The following is a 27196-nucleotide window of genomic DNA, read 5'->3' on the forward strand; positions in this document are numbered from 1 at the left end:
GTGTTGGATTGGTATTCCTAGGACTGTGAATTCAAACCCCGTCAATCGAAGACTCCCCGTGTGTGGTGGTGGCTGACACACGTATAAATCCGTCTTGTCCATAATGTCCTCCAAGTGGAGAAAATACCACTGGGGATACTGAATCAGAGGTGGTTATTCTCTGATTCAGGTCTAAGTTACGATCTGTGGTTGAGTGAATGAAATGTATGAATGAAGACCACCCCGTAAAAAGGGTTGTGACGCACAAGTAGCTAAGACGCACTCTTGGCCCTAGATGGTGCTACTGAAAAACAAGAGACGCTCTCTAGGCTTAAAATCGCTGACTTCGGCAGCGAACTTGTCTTTGCAAATGCCATTAGATATAACAACGTAAAGACTTGAAAGCACTTAACATAAATGGCAACAATATATTAGAGAAGTAAGATTATTTTTTTAATTAGGGGAGCGCTTTTTTTATGACAAGCAATTTTGATGAGTTGTAAAATAAAATTTGTTTATCTGATAAGGAATTAATTAATTGATTAATCGATAAATTTCACATGAGATAGTATGTATGTATACGATAAATTCACTTTATCAGCGGTTTCAAAATTAAGTATTTTCATGACACTTAATTTAATAGTAAAAAAAATCTATCTTATTTTATGTCACGAAATGAACAGTAACTCTCTAAGATAAATTTTTCATAAATTGCGAAATTTGTTGCTCGGGAAATCACAAAAATCTGCTGGATTTACAAAATTCAAAGTGATTTCTTCTTTTTTTTTTTTTTTTTTTTTTTTTTTTAACTTGTCTGCATGATCCACGCCGCTTTATAAGAAATATAATTGACAATGGCTATGGGATAGATTTATGTATAAAAGTTTGCTAAGGTAGCTTACTAAAGTAATAAAAATTTATAAATTTATTGCAAGTTTTAAAAATTTATTGCAACTTATGTGATAATTATCTTAAGGTACAATGATTGCAATTTATAACATATGTGATTATCATCTTTTTATATAACGATTGCAACATAATTAATATGTGTCATGAAACAGTAATCAGTAACGACTCATCCAATAAAACTATAGCACCTTTCGAAATTATTTTTTTAAGGTTTACATTTTCTCCCGCCCCCCCCCCTCCCATCATATTTCTGTACTTTCCGACTCAAAAAACTTGATTCTCTTTGATTATATTTTCAGCCTGAGAGTTCGATGATCGATGGAAATAAAAAAGGAAGAAGAAAAACCGTGAGAATCAGGCAAATAATGACTCAAAAAAAAAAAAAAAAAAAAAAAAACCAAGAGAAACACAGATCGGAGCAATTCATCGCGCAGGTCATGAAAACCCATTGCACACAGAGTTGATTAATTAAATGTAGAACAACAATAACCATTTTCTCCTTTTAAATTCGGAGGCGTTGGAGCAGCAATCATAGCAGACCCGGCCTGAAGGGCTCATTTCTTACTTTTTTTTCACTTCGATCCAAAGTTTGCTTTCATTTTCTTGTTTTCTTCTTCTGTCTTTCGTTCATTTGATATTTATGAGTTTTGGTTTCGATTCTTATTTTTTGATAGAATGATTATATTTTAACGGAATATTCATTTTCTTTTGTTAGAGGTTGCTCATCGAAAGAAAGTGCGTGAGTAATATTTTAAAACGTTATTAAAATGAAGATTTGTAGGAGGAATCCAGCACTATTAATTATTCCATGTAAAAAAAAACGATAAGTATTGCAGACTTTAGGCCTTATTTTATATTCATTTTTGCACGAACGTCATCGGTCTGACTGTATGAAGATGCAAATATATGGAGAAAGGAAACTTTGATACATTTATCCGTTGATTTATCTTCTCAACATTCATCATATTCAAAGCTATAAGGACTTTATATCACTCACTAACTATTTAATATACTTAAAATGCAATAAATTTCATATGTGTGTTTGAAATTAAGAACATTAGCTTACTGCTTATGAGAAACGTTGCATTCTTTTCAATTTCAAACTCGTGATAAATTATTTGTTTTCAACACAGCTAATTTCTGAGTTGATGCGCCGTCATTGAAAGTAAAGAAACTTATATGATTTTCGATATATTAACGAGACAGAATTCGGACAAAAACAACATTGCAAAACATTAGTAATATGAATTGAATCCATTGAATTCATTCGTTTTAATAAACAGCAATAAAAGAGAAATAAACAAACCTTCAATTTCCGCCTCGCATTGAATTTTTTCAGCTCGTCCACAGTATCTTGAAGGTGGATTTTGGGAGCGCAAAGCTCTCTTTCCTGTAACAAAATGTTACCAATAAGTATACGAGTTAAAAGAATGTTGATTTGTGATACTTTGGTACCATAAACCACCCTGACATTTTGTATCAGGTACATACATATCAACCTGATATTTTGTCAGATACATATATATCAACCTGATATTTTGTCAGATATATATATATATCAACCTGATGTTTTGTGTTAGATAAATATATATCAACCTGGTGTTTTGTGTCAGATACATATATATCAAAAAGATGTTTTGCGTTCAGGTATATACATAGCAACCGGATGTTTTGTATCAGGAACATATTATATATATATATATATATATATATATATATATATATATATCATCCTGATGCTTTGTATCAGATACAGGTATGTGTCCACAAGATATTTTGTATCAGGTACATGTATGTTTCCATCATATATTTTGTATCAGTTAAACAAAGTTGATACAGACTAGGAATATCAATTATTAAAATCAATTTCTGAACTTATTTGATAATCTCCTCGATCTCATTCTGACTATATTAGGTCAATACAGCCTAATTCGCTGCCCTGACGCAACGATGCAATTAGCATGTGCTATTTTTTAACCATATATATATATATATATATATTCCATCCATAATCATTACCAGCCTTTATCCTAAATAACAGAACAGGTAGAATTAAAGAATACCCCCTTCTCTAATACTAAATTGTATCAATTATTGGTTAAAAAGGTAATTGGCTTATTTTATTGATTTAAAAAGTAAAATAAAGATAAAACAGGAACAAATGCTCACAGTCTCGCTTCAAATATTCAAATATAAGAATTAAAAAAATATACAGCTTCCAAAATTTTTTGAGCTGATTATTTTTAGATAATGTTGCCAAAAAATGATTTTAATCCTTCATTCATTTATTTATTTAATTAGATTTTTCAAACTGTTAAGGTTTAGTTCACATGCACTAAATCATATTCAAAATAAAGAAATAAACATAAAAGTGTAATTATTTTTAAATGTGGCAATATTTATAACTAGATAACCTTTATCTATGTAACAAACTTGGACCGTCTTATTTCGATAAATAATAAACCAATAACATAATTTTTAAACGCTTGAACAATAGCAAGAATGAAACATTTGTTGAAGATTACAGTTTTGATTTTGGTTGGCTGGATCTCTTACTGAAGTGAGAACAGCACATACCTTAATCCAAGGGTGATTCAAGGCTTCTTCAACCGTAATTCGGTCTTTAGGGCTGAGAGCCAGCATTTTATTCAATAAATCCTTAGCCTGGTTGCTAATGATATCCCAAGGACGGCCAGACATCTGAAATTGTATACCAGAAAGGAACTTCAAATGATATAACATGCAAGTTAAAATTATAAAATGCAAATTAAAATCATACATTTTATCCTTCAATTACAATAATAAAAGCGTTTTTGTATGAAAATATTAAAAATAAAGATATTTTTATAAGAATTATGGAAATCAAAATAATATCATAAAATCATGGGGCATTTATAAAAACACTAAATTCACTTTTCATATTTGGCAAAATCTTCAGAAATTCAGAATTTTCTTAATATTATTCAAAATAAATTAATTTTTTGTAATAATAATTTTAACGTTCATATTCATTAATTTCCATCCCCCTCCCCCTTTCGCAGCTTTCAGTTTCTAGCAAAAGATTATTTTCTGTCTTTTAGTGCTCTAATAAAAACGTGTTTCTTAATTTTAAAAAATACATTTTATTCAAAATTTCATATTTCTTCATTGCATCTATTATAGAATTTTATGATCAACTTTATCTCACATTCATTATTAAAAAATGACTCTCATATAGAATTAAATTTCAATTCCAAGAATTCTATAATCAACTTAATCCAAGAACCATAATCAAGTTTATTATATTCTATAATCAACTTTGTCTCATGGTCATTATCAGATAATGCTTCTCTTGTAGAAATAAATTTTAATTCCAGTTAATTGATTAATTGCCAGTTAAATTTTGAAAATATTAAAGTAGTACATTATCATCGGGAAGTCAACCATCTAACTCTCCGACCCGCCACGAAGGCACACGGATTTAAACCATGAATGACCGGATCGCCGCAACAGCAACATTGGCGGGAACTGTGGTTGAGTCCTAAGGGCCATCAACAGCCACGGTACAGCCCTCCCCGAAGGAAGTACGTCCCGTCATCGATGGGAGGAGTCAGATCCCCCCCACCTATTAGTGTACCCTCCAGGGTGGCGAGATCCAACCACCATGCCGGAAGCATCTCATCCTCATTTCGAGGTGCCCCCCAGAGGTTATTATCATCGGGAAAACTAAACTCAGCAAAATATAAAAATTCTGGCAAATCAGTAAACGAATTTTTAAAAAAATCGATCACAAAATGGAAGTAATAAAATTAAATGAATGAATTATTAAAAAAATCGATAAAATATATAGCATACGTTAACATGTCCACTACATATGGACTCGTAAAGCCACTCCTTTGTCCCCAGGAAGGGCTGTGTCCCTGTCAGCAGAACGTAGAGGAGGACGCCACAACTCCAGACGTCAGCCGGCTTTCCGTACGGCCTTCTCAAAACGATCTCCGGAGCCATGAAGTGGGAAGTACCGATTCGACCTACAACAATGCAGGGAACATCAGCAATTTCAAAAAAAGTTTAGTATTAGAAATTCCAAAAGAAACATGAATTAAAAGAGGCGTGCATACGTCTCAAAAAAATCGGATAGGTTCAAAAATATTTTTTGTCTCCTTTAAAACAATATAAATCTAAAATAAAAGGCAAATTGAAATTTCAACAAAAGAAAATATTAAACATTTCAAGAGACAAATATTGAATAGTTTAAAAGAGAAAGGAATATCAGAAAATTCACCAAAGACAAATATAGAAAATTTCAAAATAAATAAATAAAGTTTTACTAAATTTCAGAAAAACGTTCAGCTCTTTATTCTCCCCTCCACTTAAAATATATTATACAATATTCTATGATATTAAATAACACTGTTGAATATTGAATAATATAATATAATATCCAAAAATACTGCATAATATTGTATGTTCGTTAAATATCATAATCTAAATCTGTTAATATATATTTAGCAGACGATTTCTTTTCAGACATATTATAACTGCTACTATTTTTATTTTGTTAAAGTATAATTAAAAAGTAAATGCAAACGATTTTTTCTTTGATAAACATATTTTGTTAATATTATTTCGTTTATTTTTTGTATAATAGCTGATGATCAATCGTAAACCTTCTGGAATCTGGCAATGTTTGTAAGATACGCTGTTGAAAGAATAAACAAGCCGATGGAATTCTAAATTGCTTGGAGTATTAAGATGCTCTGGGAGCTACAGTTTGAAGCTTAAGAAAACAGGTAGTTTTCTAGAAAGCACGCAAAAATTGTACGACAGTCTGTGTTACATAACAACTACTATTTTTTAAAGAAAAAAAAACATTTATTTACCCTCGCAATAAAAGTACAAGAATCTAACTCCAATTCAACATATATTGAGAGTTATATGATTAAGCACTTATTGTTTTTAAACATAAATGCAACTTTTTCTAAACTTAAATACAAACATGAATATTTTAATAAATATATCAAATACAATGAAAAAAAATATGATGACATGACAATGACAACAATAAGGAAGGCAAAATAAAATATATATATATAAATAATGTACACAAGTAAAATTATTTGTTTGGGAAATATTATACGAAAACACCATTTCATTTTTCATTTAAATATTCATTTTCCGTTTAACAGAAATTTTACGAAATCTAATCAAATAATTATAGTTTTATTTCCACATATTTTTAATTAATTGATTTAAAAAGATAATGTCAAGTTGAAATTTAGAAACTAGTTGAGTTAGTTATAAAATAAGAGGAAAATGAAAACACAAAGATATGTTCACATAAAAAAAATATCAATTATCAAATAAAAAGCAAACAAAAAATAGCGAACATATAAGCAGTTTAAAGCAACAATAAAATAATTTAGAACAATATGAAAATAATATTAAAAATAAATTACTCTTACAATTCTAAGCAAATTTCATTTAAATACATATTTATACGAATGCGGTCGAGCCTTTAATCTTTTTTTATCTGTTTATAATCCGAAGAGAAGCTTTTATTCCCTAGATAGCAACGTTTCAGTTCCCGATGCAATTCATGTGCATATCGAAAAAATATTTGGAACTCTGTCTTTTACTTAAATATTTTTAACTTCAATTTCACGTTTGCCATACATTATCTGTAAATAAATTCCTATTTATTATTGTTTGTATTAAATTATTTTTGAGTTGCTCGAGAAATTATTTATGTTCCCAGACATAAATATTTTTTTTATTATTATATAATTATCTTAAATACAATTTTGTTTTATCACATTTAGAGTTTTATAAACAGATATACTACAGCTGCACTTCAAAAAAAAACGTTCTTTATTTTACTAAATCATTCAAAATATTCTAATAATCGTTCAAAAAAATTTGTGCCGTCGGTAAAATTCACTTTTAAATCCCCCAACTTAATTCTCGAGCTTACGTTTCATAGCTCTCTTTACACATGTGGTGAAAACTTATAAGCCAATTAACAGCTACGCTACACGAGCAGTTGCTTTTGTATTGTGGTCATGTTACTCGGCTGTGAACCACAAGGTCCACAAGGTCCCAGGTTCTATCCTCGCTCATCACAATCCACTACACACATAACAAAATGTGCCATCTACAACGATTTATGAACTCAATTAGTAATTGATTGGCAAGTATCGCCCTGTTAACACAAGATATTGTGCGATATATCTCCGATGTTATTCGATATTTTGAACGGTGGACAGTGCCGTGAAGATATCGTAACTATGTTGTTGGTCATTTTGTGCTAATAGGAGAATAATCAAATAGTATCCACCAAACAAATTGATTACATCTAAATCTGACATGAAAGTTTCAAATACAGTAGTTTCAACTGCAAGAAGAGTGGGACAATGGCTCAACAGGCAGAAACATCTATCAAATCATCTCCAAAGTGTCCTTTAACCCATCATCTTGGAATAGGCTTGACATTATCTTTGCAACTGGCCATGGCCCTTTCCCTTCATATTTCAAGAGATTCCATATTAAAGGATCTGATCAATGTGGCTGCGGCGAAGTAGGCGATCCCCTTCATTATGCCACTAGCTGCCCTCTCACCACATCTATTCATCTCAAAAAAACCCACCCACGACCTAGAAAACATCTGGTGGACCAACGTTATGAGAAACAAGATGTCCAAGGTCAAAATTAGAAATCTTGTGCGATTCCTACAAGAGAACGAGGAATTGATTACTCCAGATCCAAGTCCAGTATAAATTTTCGTTTCATTTCTCAACCAAGCTCTTCTCCAGAATATATTAACTTCAATAGATTTCATCTACTCATACTCCGCACCGAACACCTTCTTCATGATTATAATATTCTATATAGTTACTTTTTCTGTGTATTGTATATGTAAACTAAAAAAAAATAATTCTTTTTCTTAATAAATACTCCCACGTATAACTTTTCAAACGACAGGAAATCCTAGAGATTCCAAGTTCGGGGATATTCTGTGACGAAAGAAAGAAGAAGTAGTTTCAACTGAAAACTTATTATATAAAATTTATCCGCCAAATCATAGTTCGATTGCATTTTAAGACTTGTCATCTAATGCTTAATACATTGCACAGTATTTCATTATTGTGATTTGTTGAAAACACACATAATTGTCTTATATTTTGAAAAATAAAATAAAAAAACACAAAAAAATGTACAACGAAAAATAACACACAGAAAATCGAATGAGCAGTTGAATTATACACACACACACGCACGCACACACACAGAAAGCGAGAGCAGAAGGAGAGAGCGCTTACCATGCTCATCGCATTTCAAGTAAAATCTGCCATTCGTGCCAATGCCAGATCGATAGTCATACACTGCGGGAAAGAAAGAAAACGTGCATTTCATCATGCAAGAACAGGTACGCATGCAGAAATCAAAAAACATCAAAAACACAAAGAACAACAAATTAACCAATACGAAGATGCACGTCACACTTTTATTTTTTTACTGTTTTTAGCTGCATTTGACTCGAATTTCTTCGAACTCTTTATTGGAGTCGATTTATACTTACCTCGTGCACTTCAAAAGTACCTCTCCAATCTAATTTCAGATTCCATGGAGAAATCTTACAGTGGTAAAAAAGCATCAAACAAAATATATTTAAATGACATGTGAAATATTGTTTGTTATGTGAAATAAGTTCATGAATTAAGAGTTTATTTTCTGATGTAAATAATTTAGAATATTTTTTTTAGAAAAACTATAAATTTTAAGGAAAAAAATTGTTTGGAGATATCGAAAAAGGCGAGTTTCGTTTCAAAATGAAAATTAATTGCAATCGGTTATTCTCACGACTTATGTGATAATTTTAAATCATTTACAGAAGAGACATAATTATTTATAATAAAAATGCTAAAATCTTGAATGATGAACATTTTTATTGTATGTTTTATTCATTATTAAACAAAATCATTTAATTGCTACGTATTACAGATACAAGATGATAATTTACAAATAGCCTATCATTAGATTTCGATAAGTATTAAACTTTCACAAATTTTTTCTTTAAAAAGCCAAGCAAAACTTCCTGAAATGCTTAAAGAATCAAATAAAAACAGTATTGTTGGAACTTATTTAATAAATTTAATTGCATTCAATTCAATTGAAGTGAATGTAGATCATTTTTAAAGCAGAGCATACTTTAGATCTTTTGTCATAAGAAACATGGCGCCATCTATTGGATATCTAGAGTACTGTAAATATTAATAAACAAATCTGAGGATTTGTCTATGCTAAAATAAGAAGCATCAGCCACAAAATAATCGTAGCGAATTTTATCATCCTAAGAATGTATTTAATAATTTTAATTTCATTTAATTCAATTGAAATGATTCTCCATCATTTTCAAAGCAGAACTTAATCCAGATCTTTTTTTTCATACGAAACATGGCTCCATCTTTGGGATATTTAGTGTACTATAAATGTAAATGAACAATATCAAGGGATTCTTCTATACAGCTATACGAAACTTCAGCTAAAAAATAATCAAAATGAATTTTATTTTATTAAGAATATATCAGAAATTAATGTCAAATTCATGAAGTCGTTTCATTTAAGGTTCAGCTTTCTTACATAAATAATATTGAGATCTTTAATGCATAAAATTGTTATGGCTGCTATGTATACACTCTTTTAATCGCAAAATTTCACTTCCGACCAGGAGTGGAGGTTAAATGTAGGCATTATTTAAGTTCTTGTACTGATTATTTTAGTGTTAATAAAAATAAAAAAAGGAATTTTTTAAAATCCTGTTTCGAATTCTCATTCGTCAAAATTAACGAAAAAAGTATTTTATAATTTGGTAGTTAATCTGGTCAATGCTTCGATGATTCTGAATACAATCAATACAGATGAAATCTTTGTTATACTTCTCAAATTATTTCATGTGCTTCATTTCTTTAGCCATAAACAATTCATTGTAACTAATGCTAAATAATTATTTCATGTGCTTCATTTCTTTAGCCATAAACAATTCATTGTAACTAATGCTAAATAATTATTTAAAACTATTTCCTCAAAATTATTTTAATCAAATTTTTAATAGTTTCATTCTTTCTTGAATTTACTCAAAACACCTCAAATAAACTTCTTCTTTTTTTTTTATTTAAGCTTTTAAAAGGCTATTTTCTTAGTGATAGTATATTAAAATATTTTCGCAACTGAGTTGATAAAGTGATCGAACAAAATTTTTAAGTATAATTTATTTGAGTTAATTGATTTGGTTAGTTAACAAATCACGTGATTTCGGCTATATAATCATAAATTATTTTGAAATTTATCTAAACATAGATAAATATTTCAAGATTTTATCCAATAATTACAAATAAATAATAATAAATGTAAATATTTTTTTTCTTATTAATTTAAAAGAAATAAAGCTTTTTTTTTACCGGTCATTCATCGAAAAATAAAAGGTTCTGGATTATATAGTAGTCTAATACGATAATTCCCATGCTACAATAAAGCTAGGATTTTCTTAATGAAAATTTCACATAGCTTTCTTCTTTTCTAACGTTAATGAAATAATTAAAAAGATTAACATTAGTGCTGAAATTTATTTACAATTAAATTCGTAAAATTGAATTCCTTTCATACAGTCACTTCTTAAAACCGAAACCATATTAACTTTCTAAAACTCTTTATATTTTTCAGGAACATTTATTTAATTTCATTATAAACATAATGAAAATATTCGCACGCAATTTAGCCATCAAAATACATCAGCCGTTGTGCCAATAAGGCGGCTATCAATAACAGCAGACGATATGCATTTTGAACTTCAAAGAAACGTGGCTAAATTAGCTGTTAAATTCACTTTTTCGAAGATTTTTAAGATTTTTAAATTTTTATTTTGTGCACAATTTTTTTTATAAAATTTCATAAATGATTATTTTTTCTCTGTTTTGGTGTTTGCTAATATACTTCTGTTTGTCAAATATGACAGAAAAATGAATTAATTAAGGAGTTGTTGGGAAAAAATTTAAGATAATTCAAATTTATTACATTAATATGAAAAACTTTCGATTAGAACTCAAATACTAAGCTTTAAGCAAACTTAATAAGCAAACATTAAGGGAAATTTTTCTTGTATTGGCAGAATAACTTAAGAATAACTTCTGCCAATATTTAAAAAATTATAAATGATAAATGAAAAAATTGGGGCAAACAAAATAATTATAATACGCTAATTTTGTCAATATAATTCAAATTATTTCTTTCAGAGCTAAATACTAGATTTAAAAAATTCTTGAATTTAATTTTAGATGAAACAAACAGACAAATAAATTCAATTCGTATTAAAAAAAAATTAACTGAGCAAATTCAGTAATTGCATTGTTGAGAAAATCAGTTTATACTGTTAAACATCATTTTGGTTTTGTCGACTTTCCTCGATATTTTACCTCATAAATGCTTTATGCTTTTTTATGTTTTTTCAAATTAAACCAGTCACATAATTAAGGAACTTATTAAAATTGATTCTAGAACAATCTGCACAGTGGGTAAGTCTAAGAACATTACTTATATAAAAAAAGCAAGAAATTATATTTTTGGAATTTTTTGTAACATTTTTACGTTTTAAGTAGCATTATATCTCCGGCAACTACTTATAAACTGCCAAAAGAAGGATTTAAAATATCGAAATAATACAGTTTTATTATTCATAATCATTTTGAAGAGAAATGTGGCGCCATCTCTTGGAGAATTATCGCATTACAATCAGCCAAATCAATCGTCTATACTTATTCATAATGAAAGAATGATTTCATATTTCATAAATAATGAAAGATTTTCTATACAATAAAAAATTAAATGCTTATGAAGAATATAAGATAAATGAATGAAAACATTTAATAATTTTTTCCCTTCTTTAACTGAAATACATCAAGGCACAAAAATAAAGAGTCGGTGCTGCCATCTGCTGACTTTTGAGTAAGAAAACTCAAATAAATTAACATTTATAGGAAGTGAGAATAAGATTATTTCGAATTCCAACGATGATTACATTTTCCGACTCCTCGACAAATTGTGATCCGAATTTTCTCTTAAGTTTAAAACATCTTCAACTGCCCATTCCGTTAATAATCATTGCAAAAGAAAATTGAAGCAAAACTTATGTTGTAGTCAGCGTTTGAATGACGCCAATTGTTAATCGCCAGAAACATTCTTGTAATATCAAATTTCATGAAACAAAGAAAATTGTTTGTCTTCTTTATTAGTTATAGTGCCCTAGTGTATAATAAGCCAGAGTTAAAATATATCAAATATAACCATTCTCTTTTTCGGTTTAAAATAAACTGATTTAAGCAATTAGTTTTAATAGAAATTATAGGCGATGCCCTCTAGAGACATTTGTTCTCAAGTGTTGGACTAAAGTTTATAATAAACCAAATTTAACCATTCCCTTTCGGCAATTTACATTATTTTCTTTCGATTTAACCATTTCCTTTCCATATTCTCACACAGCCATTACACAATTAAATTTAAAGAATTTTGCTTTCCTCGCGCATCTTATTTGAGTGATCTCTAATAACTCTATGGAAAGTAGTGGTAATTTTATTTTCATTCCGTTCATTCTTCAAATATGATGAACAGATACATCGATAATTAACAATGGATATGAACAATCAATTCCATAAGTGATTAAAAAACATATAATAAAAATGCACATAATTTATATGGAAGACTTTGGAAAAAAAAGAATGTAGTGCTTTTCTACTACTTGAAAATTCTCATTCTAGTAATTGAAATCTCACACACAAGTTTTCTAAAAATTAAATAAAATGAAGCGATACCGAAAACGGGTTTGACAATAGGGTAGCAGAAACTCCCATCCTACCTTCTCCAGAGACATTCTTGTCCCCTTTGACCTTGATGGCGGATCCGAACCCTCCGAGTTTGACTGGGGCAGAGTTCTCGACGGTTGCCAGCAGGATGCACTGGGGCTTGATGTCACGGTGGATGATGTCGTTCTCGTGGCAGTAGCGGACAGCTTCCAGCACTTGGCGCATGTAGTGGCTGAAATGCAGAGAAAACAGTCACTGGTGCATCAGACATTATTCACTTTGTAAAAAAATATTATTAATTGTTTGTAATAATTCAAGGTTAAATTCTTAATTGATCTGGCAGCAAATCATAACCCATTCTCATCGTATCTTTTTTCTTTCTCATATACAGGGTATAGAGAAAGTATTGTAGTGTCTTCCTGTATTGATACCTGTGTTGGAATTGCATTGATACCTGTTTTTTTTTAATTCAAAAAACATATATTTAAATATATATATATATATGTCTGTCTGTGACAAGGAAAACTCAAAAAGTATGAGCTAGATGTATGAAATTTGGTACGCGGTCTTTAATCGAATTTGTACATTTAAAAAAAAATTGAGTAAAATCTGTTTAGAAGAAATCTGTCCATCCGTCTATTTGAATGCAAGTTGACACGATAACTACGAAACGAAGGAAGCTAGATAGATAACATTTAGCACATATGTTTAACAACTGCAGAGTAGACATCGGTCAAATTTTCAGCCAAAATCAATGACGGATTGACCATCTGTCGATTCGTGAAATATGTAAACGTAATGACTCAAAAATGCAGTGACTTAAATATATCAGATTTGGTATGCGATTTTGTGACTACGAGTGTAGTACTGTGTCAAATTGGTTTTGAAGGACGCGTCTAAACACAAATAAGATTTTCGGACACTTTTAACCGCATTCCAAGAATTAATCGCCGAAAAAAACTGGCTAAGGATCACACGATAGATTCTGTAGAAGTAAAAAATACACGACAAAGATTAATATTTCGCAACTATTGTATGTCATTTCCACCTTCTGGAATAACACTTTCATCAGAGAGTATGCGAGAAAGTTCTGGAGAGACCACTACTGCTAGTTAGATTTAAAATTATAAACGAATTTTCCTCGTGGAGAATTCGGAGGTATCGATAATTTTGTTTGCCATTACTAATACAAATGGGATTTCCATTAGATTATGAAGCATTGCCCATTATTCAATTTACAAGAAATTATAACTACATTTTAAAATTAGGTCAGTCAAATTACTCATTATTAATAAGTTCTTTATTTATCTTGTAGCAAATTATAGCCCGTTTTCATTATATATTTTCAGATTTAACAAAGTTAGCACACAAATCATCGAAGATGCTATTGTAGTGAATAGCAGTTAACAGCTACGCTAACCCAGCAATTGCTTTTATATCATGGTCATGTTACTGGACTGCGAACCACAAGGTCCCAGGTTCTAACCTCGCGCATCTCAATCTTCCACATTGTCAGACTCATTTGACGCAGCAACACAAAAAGGCTGCAGCAACCCAAAGTCGTCAGACTCACTTGACGCAGCAACAGCAACCACTCACCCACACACGCTCGACATAACGCTTGGCGCTACCCAAATGGGTACAAGCACATTAGACTCAATAGCTACTACATCACCACTCAACAACCCTATCGTTCGCCTCGCCTCACCTCCGACTCACTGGAGGGAGAGTGTATAGTGAATAGCTTATAAGCCAGTTAACAGCTACGCTAACCCAGCAATTGCTTTTGTATCGTGGTCATGTTACTGAACTGCGAACCACAAGGTCCCAGGTTCTAACCTCGCGCATCTCAATCTTCCACATTGTCAGACTCACTTGACGCAGCAACACAAAACGGCTGCAGCAACCCAAAGTCGTCAGACTCACTTGACGCAGCAACAGCAACCACTCACCCACACACGCTCGACATAACGCTTGGCGCTACCCAAATGGGTACAAGCACATTAGACTCAATAGCTAATACATCACCACTCAACAACCCTATCGTTCGCCTCGCCTCACCTCCGACTCACTGGAGGGAGAGTGTATAGTGAATAGCTTATAAGCCAGTTAACAGCTACGCTAACCCAGCAATTGCTTTTGTATCGTGGTCATGTTACTGGACTGCGAACCACAAGGTCCCAGGTTCTATCCTCGCGCATCACAATTCGCCACACTATAATTTTTTTATTTCATTATTATACACAAAGAGTTTCCTTGCCTTTTTCTGCTTAAAAACACAAACTTTTTGGTTTAAATACTTAGTAGAGCATTCTTTGCTCTTGAATGTAGTATAAATGAATAAGTATAGTATAAGCATTTTAGCTAAACTGAAATTGCAGAAGAGTTCGCAATTCATTTACTGTGGGCTAAATTTTTTTCCATTAAGATAAGAATTCTTTTCGGGACACTTCCCTTTAAATTGCTTTATTTACATAATGGTTTTGTTTTTTTAAATTAAGTAGCTTTCGCAAATTAGTTTAGATGCATTCTTAAAATAAAGTTTCCTTTTTTAAAAACATTTCGGTTGTTTTATGTAATTACCCTTTGGGATAATATGGTTCTCCAAAGAATTGGTTCATATTTACTGCAGCATTGGACCTCTAATGTTTTCAATGTTTATGAGTGCCTAAAATGTTGTGTACATAATTATTGGTTATGTAATATTTATAATAAATATGAATATTATTGTATTTTGTGAATGTATAAAGTATACAACTGCTAATTTTGAACTCTGTGCCAGTAACTGCTAAAACTTTCTATACCCTAAGGTTGAGTGGATATCCGTAGGTTATAAATGAATAAATAAATACGCACTTCATTTCTAGCTGAAAATGAATATGGATGCAAAATATCGTTTTTCTATTAGTACAGCAACAGCAAAAACATCCAATTAAGGAAAAAGTGACAATGTAACTTAACAACATATACGAGTTCATATATGAGTGTCGTAGTCCAACATAGAATAATAACATTACTCGGTGCCTACAATCTTGTATGTTAGATCGAAATCAAGAATCTTGATCAAATTCCAGGAAAATGTGAAAAACGACACAATTAACTAGCAATTATCCTGATGAGTTCGAGATAGACAAAATTGGCATATTTCAGCAAAACTCAATGAAAATTTGGGTTTCAACAAAACTTAATTTATTCTTTTCTAAATCATCACTTGCTTGAATTTTATTATTTGCTTTGATTTAAAATATCTAACTAAGCAGTTTTTGAGTCTTTATATTCAAATCCCAACCATATTAATGCAATAAAAAATTAAGAATTACCTTAAAAGATAAATTATGATGACATAGCAAAATATTCCGTTGAATTAACGTAAAAATTCCAATTTTATTTTTTATTTTTTATTAAAACGTCACTTGCTCACACTGTAATGTTCTATTTGGCCTTAAGATTTAAGCTTTCCGCTTGGTCTTAAACTTTTTTTTCAAGTCCTGAAACTTAAATCTAAACCTGATTATGACATAAAAAAATGGAATTCGAAATAACAGAATTTATCAAAAGCAGATAAATTATAACGGCATAAAAGCTACCGAGGTATTCTGTTAAAATGACGTCAGAATTCCAAATTGTTTTATCTTTTACTCTAATGCCACTTGTTCAAATTGTAATGTTCTTTCGGCATGATATAGTAAATTTGAATGCATTTTTAGGACTTAAAACTCAAATCTAAACCAACTGATGCCATAAAAAAGTAGTATTCGAAATAACGAAATTTATTAAAAGCAGATAAATTATGACGACATAAAAGTTATCGAACTGTTCTGTCGAACTGAAGTTAGAAATTTAACTCAAAACTTCACATCATAGCTATGCTTGAATTAAAGTCTATTAGTGAAAACTTAGTGATATATTTTCTCGTGATTTGTTATAAATTAAAATAATACAATATTCTCAATCCTTACCTGGCAACGGCTTCGCTGTAGACGAAACCTAGCGAGGCTCGTTTCACAATTTCAAAGCACAAATCAGAACCTTCCATGCTGTAAAAGATACAAAAATTAATATGAGTTCATTATAGCACGCATTTATGGCACATAAATATCTCTCGATAAAATTATGAAAGAATGCCTTTCTTATGAAAAAAATATACGTAAGACATAAAAAATTTAAACCATATAAATTATAAAAAAGTAAATAGATGACATAGCCAATATAAAAATAATGAAAAAACAAAACATTAATATAGGATACTTAACTTAAACTAACTAATATGGGAACTTAATATGCGAACAAACAGTACGACTAGTTCTATAGAATAGAAGACTTCACAACCAAACTAGTCTTTCTTTTAAATTAAATTTTACCAAATTACGATAAAATATCTGCTTTCATCAGCATTAATGAAATTACAATTAAATGTCTCCTTTTTATCAATATTAACAAAAATTGCAATAAAACATTGCCAAAATGACTTAAATGGCTAACAGTGCCAAACTCGCCATTGAGTTGCCATTGTGGTATGTATGCTGCGATGACTTTAGACACTGTATCCCTAAAAATGCCTAATGGGTTGGATGTTTCGGCCACTGTTTCTGTAGTTAATCTAACTTCTACAATTTGGCTTTTTTAGAAGTCTGTGAAATCTGACTTTCTACGTTTTTGACAAAAATCCAACCCGTATACAACTTCACCAAGGCTATCTCATGCTACCAGGATATACACTTTTTACACTAAAAAAAATGGTAGCTAAGATTATATTTTAATGCTTACGAAGAGCATTCTTAAATGTCGCTTTTATTCATGCGTGTTTCCGTCATTTTGATAACCACTTACAGTTTTTACAGACAAACATAATCTCAAACATGTGCTCTCATATTCAGTGAAATCCAAAATGCGAAAATTCGTCAAAATCAAGAGTTCAAATTTTATAATGAGTACAGGAGATACTTTTTCTTTTAAAGTTCATAAACGAGGAAGTAAAAAAGAAGGGAGGGAGGGGGGCTGTAAATCTTAACAATATGTCTTCATAGATAAAAAAAAAAAAAAAGAATCAGAAAACCTTCAAAGTGGATGCTCGAAATGAAATAGAGAATTCTTTTAAATAAATACTTCTTTTTTCTTTTTTATAAATGTTTCAATGTTTTTGGACTTCATTTAAACAATTCATTAAACTAGCGGGAATTTACTTTTCATAGCTTTTCGTACAGGGCGAAATACAGTGCATTTTCAGTTAAGCTTTATAATTTATTAAAGAGACTCGAATATACTGTAATTCTCACTAGGTAATTAACAAATTGTGTGGATTAGTTTAGGCATACATAAATGAATCGTTTCTACAACAGAAAGTGCGGTCTTCATAGCAAAGAGCGACAGCTACAAAGGTCTGTTTGCAAGTGAAATAAGTAATGAATAACCTGATAAAGTGTACAATACAGGTTCTTAGAAATTTCAGAGAAATTTTTCGAATTTTGTTCCGTATTTCCATCATAATATATAAAATATACTGGGCTTTGGTTAAAATACATAAAATAAGCTGTATTAAATTCACTTTTTTTAAAAAAAACCTTAATAATAATAGATTTGGGTAGTTAAATCTTAATAATAAGAGGCATGTTAATTAAAATAGTAACCATTGGTAATAAAACATAGTAAGATGGTTGATAAATTTGCCAGAAGACCCGTAATAAAAGTTTAAAAATAAGTGACATTTTTCAATCAGTGGGAAATTTATTGTGAAAAAAATGGCAAACTATTTGGGATAAACAAAATCCCCATAATTTGTATAAAATTCAATTATTTAGGAAACCTTAATAATAGCAGACATATTTACTTAAACCTCAATAACAGTAGGCATGGCAGTTAAAATAGCAAACATGGGTATTAAAATATTTATTTTATATACAGATTCAAAAAGCGGCATTGAAATGAAAATGAATGTTTCTCTGTTAAGCCATCCTTTAGGTCTGAAGAATGTTGAATTTCGTCTTTATTTGCCATAAAATGGCATGCATATAACATTCCGTTAGATCCGTGAACATTTAGGGATTGCAAGGAGTGAGACGGTTCATAAAGCCCCTACAAGAACTGTAATAAAAGTTGAAAATTTCATCCAAGTAAGTGACGCCTTTCAGGCAATTGGAAATTTAACTGTATAAAAAAAGGCACCGTATTTGGCATTAAAAAAATCAGAATGGGCTGAATAAAATTCACCCTCTAAAGAAATATTTAATTTTTTTCATTTAAGCAGAATAACCTTAGAATAACATTAACAGAACAGAATAGAAGAAAGCTTGAATATTTACTCAAATTAAAACTTCTAATTACATGTGCTTTTGCCATTTTTATCTCTCTATCAAATAATACTAGTCAAATGCTTCGATCTCAGAGAGAAACCATTCTGGAAATATCAATGTTTTCAAAGACCAGGGCGAATATCCCAGTCAAAATGTTTTTTTTTCATTTCTCGCATAGAAAGTACAGAATAAATATTGCAATAGTCAAATAATTAGGGCTCTACATTTTGATATATATGCACATTTCAAATCTTCATGCGGCCGAAAAACCCATTTTTGGAAGTATGTCTGTCTGACATATGGCACAGTGGCCAAATTTGCAGATTTCTATCAAAAAGACTTGTTGGGAGAACATCCTAGCCAAAGACTCTTTTTTACTTCTCGTACATGAATTACAGAAAAATTATAAGAATCGTCAAAAAAATTGAGCTCGAGATTCTGATGAATCTCCACGTTTTAGATCTCCCCGAGTTCCGAAAAACACATTTTTGGCATCATATTTCTCTGTCTATGAACACGATATATCAGAATCATTTTGAGATAGAAGGTGAAATCTGACATATGGCACAGTGGCCAAATTTGCAGATTTCTATCAAAAAGACTTGTTGGGAGAACATCCTAGCCAAAGACTCTTTTTTACTTCTCGTACATGAATTACAGAAAAATTATACGAATCGTCAAAAAAATTGAGCTCGAGATTCTGACGAATCTCCACGTTTTAGATCTCCCCGAGTTCCGAAAAACACATTTTTGGCATCATATTTCTCTGTCTATGAACACGATATATCAGAATCATTTTGAGATAGAAGGTGAAATCTGACATATGGCACAGTGGCCAAATTTGCAGATTTCTATCAAAAAGACTTGTTGGGAGAACATCCTAGCCAAAGACTCTTTTTTACTTCTCGTACATGAATTACAGAAAAATTATAAGAATCGTCAAAAAAATTGAGCTCGAGATTCTGATGAATCTCCACGTTTTAGATCTCCCCGAGTTCCGAAAAACACATTTTTGGCATCATATTTCTCTGTCTATGAACACGATATATCAGAATCATTTTGAGATAGACGGTGAAATCTGACATATGGCACAGTGGCCAAATTTGCAGATTTCTATCAAAAAGACTTGTTGGGAGAACATCCTAGCCAAAGACTCTTTTTTACTTCTCGTACATGAATTACAGAAAAATTATAAGAATCGTCAAAAAAATTGAGCTCGAGATTCTGATGAATCTCCACGTTTTAGATCTCCCCGAGTTCCGAAAAACACATTTTTGGCATCATATCTGTCTGTCTATGAACACGATATATCAGAATCATTTTGAGATAGGCGGTGAAATCTGACATATGGCACAGTGGCCAAATTTGCAGATTTCTATCAAAAAGACTTGTTGGGAGAACATCCTAGCCAAAGACTCTTTTTTACTTCTCGTACATGAATTACAGAAACATTATAAGAATCGTCAAAAAAATTGAGCTCGAGATTCTGATGAATCTCCACGTTTTAGATCTCCCCGAGTTCCGAAAAACACATTTTTGGCATCATATCTGTCTGTCTATGAACACGATATCTCAGAATCATTTTGAGATAGGCGGTGAAATCTGACATATGGCACAGAGGCCAAATTTGCAGATTTCTATCAAAAAGACTTGTTGGGAGAACATCCTAGCCAAAGACTCTTTTTTACTTCTTGTACATGAATTACAGAAAAATTATACGAATCGTCAAAAAAATTGAGCTCGAGATTCTGACGAATCTCCACGTTTTAGATCTCCCCGAGTTCCGAAAAACACATTTTTGGCATCATATCTGTCTGTCTATGAACACGATATCTCAGAATCATTTTGAGATAGACGGTGAAATCTGACATATGGCACAGTGGACAAATTTGCAGATTTCTATCAAATTTTGTATGAAATCTACTCACTGGAAGTCTGTCGTTCTGCTTCTTCGATTACTACTGAATTCGATAATTACAAAATGCAGCGAGTTAGAAAAATAAAATTTAGTACATAGGTTTAGAATCTAAAGTATAGATATCAAATTTTGAACAAAATTCATCAAACGGTTGACCATCTGTCGGTCTGTATTTTCGCATTCATGTAAAAGTAATGACACATAAAACGCAATGACTTATATCTATGAAATTCAGTGTGTTTCTGATCACATGCTAACACATGCTACTATCATGATCACGTGATTTGTCACAACTGCAGTTTCATGCCAAATTTTGGTGTCAATGAGCAGCAAAAATGTGTCCAAAATGCATATTATCACAATAGATCCAGTAAAAATGCTGGATTCAATCCAAAAATCTACATACTGGTACTGTCATTTCACTAAAGCTACGAAAGGAATTCTTGGCATTACCCAAATTCCATAATTTTATGCGGAAGATGTGAGATAAGATCTTTATTTGAGAATATGCGAGAACTTTTCAGTGAGACCATTCACGTTGGTTTTATATAATGTATATACATAATAATATATTCTATGTTAATTTATAATAATATAAAAGTTAATATAATATAATAATAGTTAAAGTTATATATAAATTATATATAATAATAAGTTATATATAATATATTCTATGTATATACATAATGATATGACATATTATATACAAATACATGAGTTTTTATCGATTTTTCTGGCTTTTTTAGTTTAACTGGGATTGAATTCTGTAAGAAACGAAGTACGTTTGCTTGAGTCTTGCGTGTTCTGCAACATATGGAATAAAATTTCACGTCTTGCATTTGGCACAGAATGGCCAAAATTGGCTTTTGCAATATAAAATTAAATTAAATCGAACAGATTTAATGGGATACAAAATTAAATCAAACAAACAAACATTTAAAACAGAAGCAAATTCAAACAATCAAATTACGTGAACAAGAACATGCATAACGCTTATTTCTTTAGTTGGTAAGTCCTTTGATTATTTACCTGAATAACTTACTGCTAATTGCCCCATTTTATTTACAGAAATGTTATTTATGCAACAATGTTGTTTACTATGGTGTATTCCATTATATCTGTAATATGCTTTAATTTTTAGTAAAATTGACTCCCTCTTAGCGGTCAAGTTTTGTGTGGACTTAAATGTTCTATTTTAAAAATGATTTGTTTCTGTATGTCTGGTCGTCTCTTAAAGCTTGTAAGAGACTTTTCATGAAACCCTGTATATTTTTAAAAACTCCCTAATAATTAAAATTCGTCACAGATTTACAATTTTGATGTCATGACCACATAATTTTTTTTCATTTAACTGTTGCGTTTTTAAATTATCATTTTAGAAGTGACATAAAAAAGAAACAATCTACCCATTATCAACTTAATTCAAAGCTAAATGTAAATATATATTGTCGGTGTAAAATAATCATATAATAAATTTAAACTATCTAATTGCATCTTTCAATTATAATTCTCAAAGAAGCGTTAAAATTTAAATTAGATCTACCACTTTCGTAACACACATATGGTTGAATTAAAGGCATAATTGCATTAAAAATAAGATTAACATTTTATATATTAATTATTGCAAGGACTGCATACCTAATTTAATCTGCTAATTTTTGAGTTGGCAGCAAAAAAATTTTCAAAAACGTTTTTCTTTTTTCAATTCAGGGAAATTCATCAACAACTAGAAATCGAAATTGGTGGCAAATATAATATTTTTTGCCCTTGCATACTTTCCAAACGAAAGGAATGAAAACCATTTTCCACACGTAAACAACAGACTAAGAAAAGACAAATTCATGCGCATATTTTAAATTCAAACGATCAAAGAAGAAAAAACAAATAAATGGAAAACGAAAAATAAATAAAAAGTAATAAATATTTACTAAGCAGTTCACAAAAAGGCAGTTAAATTTATCCATTACAAAAATCTTTCTTAATTTCTAAAATAATAAATAAATAAAAGTTATCATTCACAATCGTTTATGTTTTAAATAATCGTTTGCATTCTTTTAGAAATATTTTTTCTGTAAACACGATTTCTATTACACGATTCAAACGAACGATAAAAACAAAACAAATGCAACTAACAACAACTTTTTTAGAGTTGAGATATCTAATTTGAATCGTGTAAGCAAAGAAAAAGAATCAAATATATGGTTTCATTGTTGGCTATATTTCTTCAGGTTATTATCTATATCTATATCTATACTTATAATAAAGCTCAATGTGTGTGTGTGTGTTGGCGCTCTACAGGCCAGACAATTCGACCTACAGCTACCAAATTTGGCACGTGTATACCTTGGAGGGCTGGAATGTGCACCTGGGGTTCCTTTTTTCGAATTTTTAATTATAATTTTAATTATTAATTAAAAACTAACTTTCCCGCCAAAAAAATCTTTCATTTTCCCCACCGCCAACTTTTCCGCCAAAAAAATCTTCCATTTTTCCCACCGCCAAATGAGTAAGGCTTCAGTATTTTTTTGTTTCTCCCAACAGTAATGAGGCTAGGGTTAATATTTTTCGGCGGATTATTTCAAACGATTCTGTTTATTTTCTTAATGTTTGATGCATTTAAAATTAAACATTGTTAATGAATCGATCTTCCAGATTCATTCTGAAGTACTTTTGAATTAAATTAAAACAGAATAAAGGAAATTAAAAAATTTCTAATCCGCATAGCGTTACCCCAACTGGCGTAGAAAAAATCACGTATTTGCGTTACGTAACTGGCGTTGAAAATTCACGCATGCGCACTGTGTTCTGATTGTTGACAATATTATCAACGGATGATTCTTGATTTTAATTATTTTTAAATTTAGTTGTATGCTTTTATAATTAAAATGCATTTATGTTAGTTATATATATTTTTGTATATACTTATAGTTTTAAGTACATCGCTTTTTAAGTAGTTTTTTTAAAACCTGTTTTCAACCGTTTATTTTAAACGATTCGTTTTATTTTCTTAGTGTTTGATGCATTTCAAATTAAGCATTGTTAATTGATCGATCTGTTCATGATGAATCTAAGAAAATTTTGTTGACCAATTCTTGAGATATTACATAAATTAAAAAAGATATTCTTTAGTGCCCATAAAGTTTAAACGCTGAGTGACTCTATTTTCAGTAATCAGATTATAAAAAAAGTGCTTTGTTTCAGTAAAAAATATTATTATATTAATTGAAGATTAATTCTTTCCACTTTAATTTAAAGCATAAATTCTACGGGTGGTAACAGAAAATGAGAGAGGTACATATTACGTTATAACTGAAGGCCTTTATAATATTATGAATGAATTATATGACAATCAAAATTTGAAGTTTTAAAATATTTTAATGAAGAAGCTATTAAAGTAGGAATTGCATAAAATATTTAATTATTAAAATTTTAACGAACATTAAGATTGGCGAACCGGCTGGTCGCCAAAGGCGGCTAGTTATTATATAAAATTAAAGAAAAATATCAATAGAAAATTACAAGTGGATTTGTCATTAAGAATAAATAGCGAATTTACAATATGAAATACACATTATTTATTCTTATTTTTAAAAAAAGGAATTATTAATTTCTAAAATTTCCAAAACGATGACAACTAAACTGTATCCAATTTATTACGATGCTATTTTTAAAAGAAACTATTTTCAAAAAAAGTTAAACTACGCAATTATTTCTACATATTTACGAAGACTGTGAACTTAAAATAAATAAACTCAGTTTTAAAATAAGTAATGGTTGGACGATATTCAAATTCTGTTAGTTTAAACTTCATGGCAAGATATCGCCATTTTTTTTTTCAATTTTTGCTAAATCAGCAAGCTTAATAGGTTGAACTCTTCAGCAGAAAACTCAAAATCCCTCATATACTTGAAGAACGAAAACACGCGATAAAAATAATTTTATCTGATGCATAGGGCAACGAAATATTATTTGTTTACATCAACTTCTTTTTCAAACTGGAATATAGCTGAACTAATTCAAAGTTGATGGCATCAATTTGAAAATTCAGTTTAATCAAAAAATTAAATAAGAAAATTCGAGTCTAAAAATTTGTACAATAATAGGAAATGATAATTTTAAATTGAAAATGGCAAGAAAGATTTTAATATTTAATAATTTTAATTTATAGTATATTATAAATATAGTTTAATTTCATAAAAAGCTGATGATAATTATAATTTAGATAATTAATAGTTTTTACAACAATAATTATAACAAATAATATACAGTACTTTGAACATGACAGTTTTTCAATAAAAAATCCTTTATTCAATTCTCATTTAACATGCTATAAACTTTTAAAGAAGCATGAAATTATTTATAGCCATTTTGAGTGAATAATTCCCACATAACATAAAATTCGAAAGCCAGACGTACAAAAAATAAAGCTTTTAAATAATAAAAATAATTCAAAATCATATTTTGTTCAGTTTTTAATTTTGGCTTTGAATTATTTTAAAATATATTCGAATCGGAGATAACATTTTAATACTATGCAAATAAAAAATTCAAGTTATTAAACTAATTAAAAATATTCGAATCAGCAGTTTAACTATCGAATGGACGGATTTAAGTTGTCATGGTATTAGTAAAATTTTTGTTGTTTTTCAGAAATTAATGTATTATAAAAAGCACTATATAATTTAGGAACAAAAATATGTTACCATTTTAAGAATTTCTTGGATCCAAACCTAACATAATGCTGAGCTAAAATAAATCTGTGCATTGGGTACGATATAAAACCATTCCCCTCTCTCCTGAAAAATGGTTTGCAACACTGTAACTGTAACCTATTTATACGATCCTTGGTTTCTTCAAACAAAAAAGTTTATTTCTTCTAGAAAGATCCTTCAACATTTAAGACAAAATTTGAGAGAATTCTTCTTAAAAATGTAACTAATAATATCATATATAATTTCTCTTAAATATTTACATGAAACTAGACGAAACACAAACAAATAAATTAATGCGAGTAGTTTCAGTATAAAGTGACTACGAATGAATAATCAGGTTGCATCAAGGTCAAAATTTAAATACTCTAAAAATAAACTGTCTTCAACAGTAATATATTCTTGAACAACTGAATAAATAGGAAATTACTGAGTGTGGATTACATAAAATAAACAATACTTACTGAAAGTACAAATTATTGTTCTTTAAAATCAATTTCGAATAATCTGTTCGAGTTTAATCATGTTTTAACATGTTTTAGTCTTCGTTAAAGAATCCAGATAATGACTCAAATGTATTTAAACATAATTAAACTGATGAATTTGTATAAAAGATATTCAATGTCATTCGTAATAAAGGTCTCCCAAAATTAAAGCAAGATTTGAATCTGCCACCATTCGTGCAGTAAAATATGAGCAACGTATTAAAAAAACTATTTGACAGTTGATAGTGTAGGGCTCGTAAAAATGAAGCGTTATACGATAGAACAACGTGCTAACACAAGATTGGAATTAAATAAAAAACACAGTTTGTTTTCTTTAAATTCTTATATTTTTATCGAATCATAAAGTACACAAGATAGGGTTATGTATGGAATAAGAGATAAGGCAAATTGCCTCCACGACTTTGCTAGCACATACGCTCTCTTTTGTCGAAATTTTCTTTGACATTTGACGTGTGATAAATCACACGATCTAAGGGGCCAATTCTCAAATTTTCGAGATGTGGCCGTCAGACATTCATTACTTCTGAAATATTGTGTAACAATAAAAACATTTTATTCTATCGTGTAACGCTCCCTTTTTACTAAACCTAAACTATCAACTGTCAAAAGGTATTTTTAATAGGATTGCCAGTACTTTACTGCATGAATGATGGCAAATTCAAATCTTGCGTTAATTTTGGGCAAGATTTGAACCCTTTATAAAGCAGAAAATTTATATACAGTGGCTCAAAAAATTGAGAGTACACCTCACTTTTATTTGAAAAATCCGACTTTCAATATAAATAACACATTACCGAGAAGAGCAAACATGTTTTTATTTTTACCCATAACAAATAGTTTTATTTAGATTAAAAATAAAGAAAAATCAACAAAAAACTTCTAAATTGAAAATTTTCAGAAGCATCTTAAATAAACATACTCAGATTTTTGCCTCAAAAAATTGAGAGTACACCTTACTTTTATTTGAAAAATCCGACTTTCAATATAAATAACACATTACCGAGAAGAGCAAACATGTTTTTATTTTTACCCATAACAAATAGTTTTATTTAGA

The 27196-nt window shown here is 30.0% G+C and overlaps 1 protein-coding gene across 4 annotated transcripts in view; it reads right to left on the reverse strand.

The window, feature by feature from the left end:
- Positions 1–27196, reverse strand: part of LOC129957230 (peripheral plasma membrane protein CASK-like) — a 416803-nt gene that overhangs the window by 218576 nt on the left and 171031 nt on the right. For 3 of the 4 annotated variants that reach the window (XM_056069469.1, XM_056069468.1, XM_056069467.1), the window contains exons 4-9: positions 16679–16756; positions 12773–12951; positions 8187–8249; positions 4723–4898; positions 3466–3588; positions 2195–2278 (exon numbers count right to left, since the gene is read on the reverse strand). In XM_056069469.1, coding sequence (XP_055925444.1) covers positions 2195–2278; positions 3466–3588; positions 4723–4898; positions 8187–8249; positions 12773–12951; positions 16679–16756 — 703 coding nt within the window. The remainder of the gene's footprint in view (positions 1–2194; positions 2279–3465; positions 3589–4722; positions 4899–8186; positions 8250–12772; positions 12952–16678; positions 16757–27196) is intronic. The other variant, XM_056069470.1, reaches the window with a different exon arrangement.

This window comes from Argiope bruennichi, chromosome 11 (assembly GCF_947563725.1).
Source record: "Argiope bruennichi chromosome 11, qqArgBrue1.1, whole genome shotgun sequence".
Taxonomy (NCBI): Eukaryota; Metazoa; Arthropoda; class Arachnida; order Araneae; family Araneidae; genus Argiope; species Argiope bruennichi.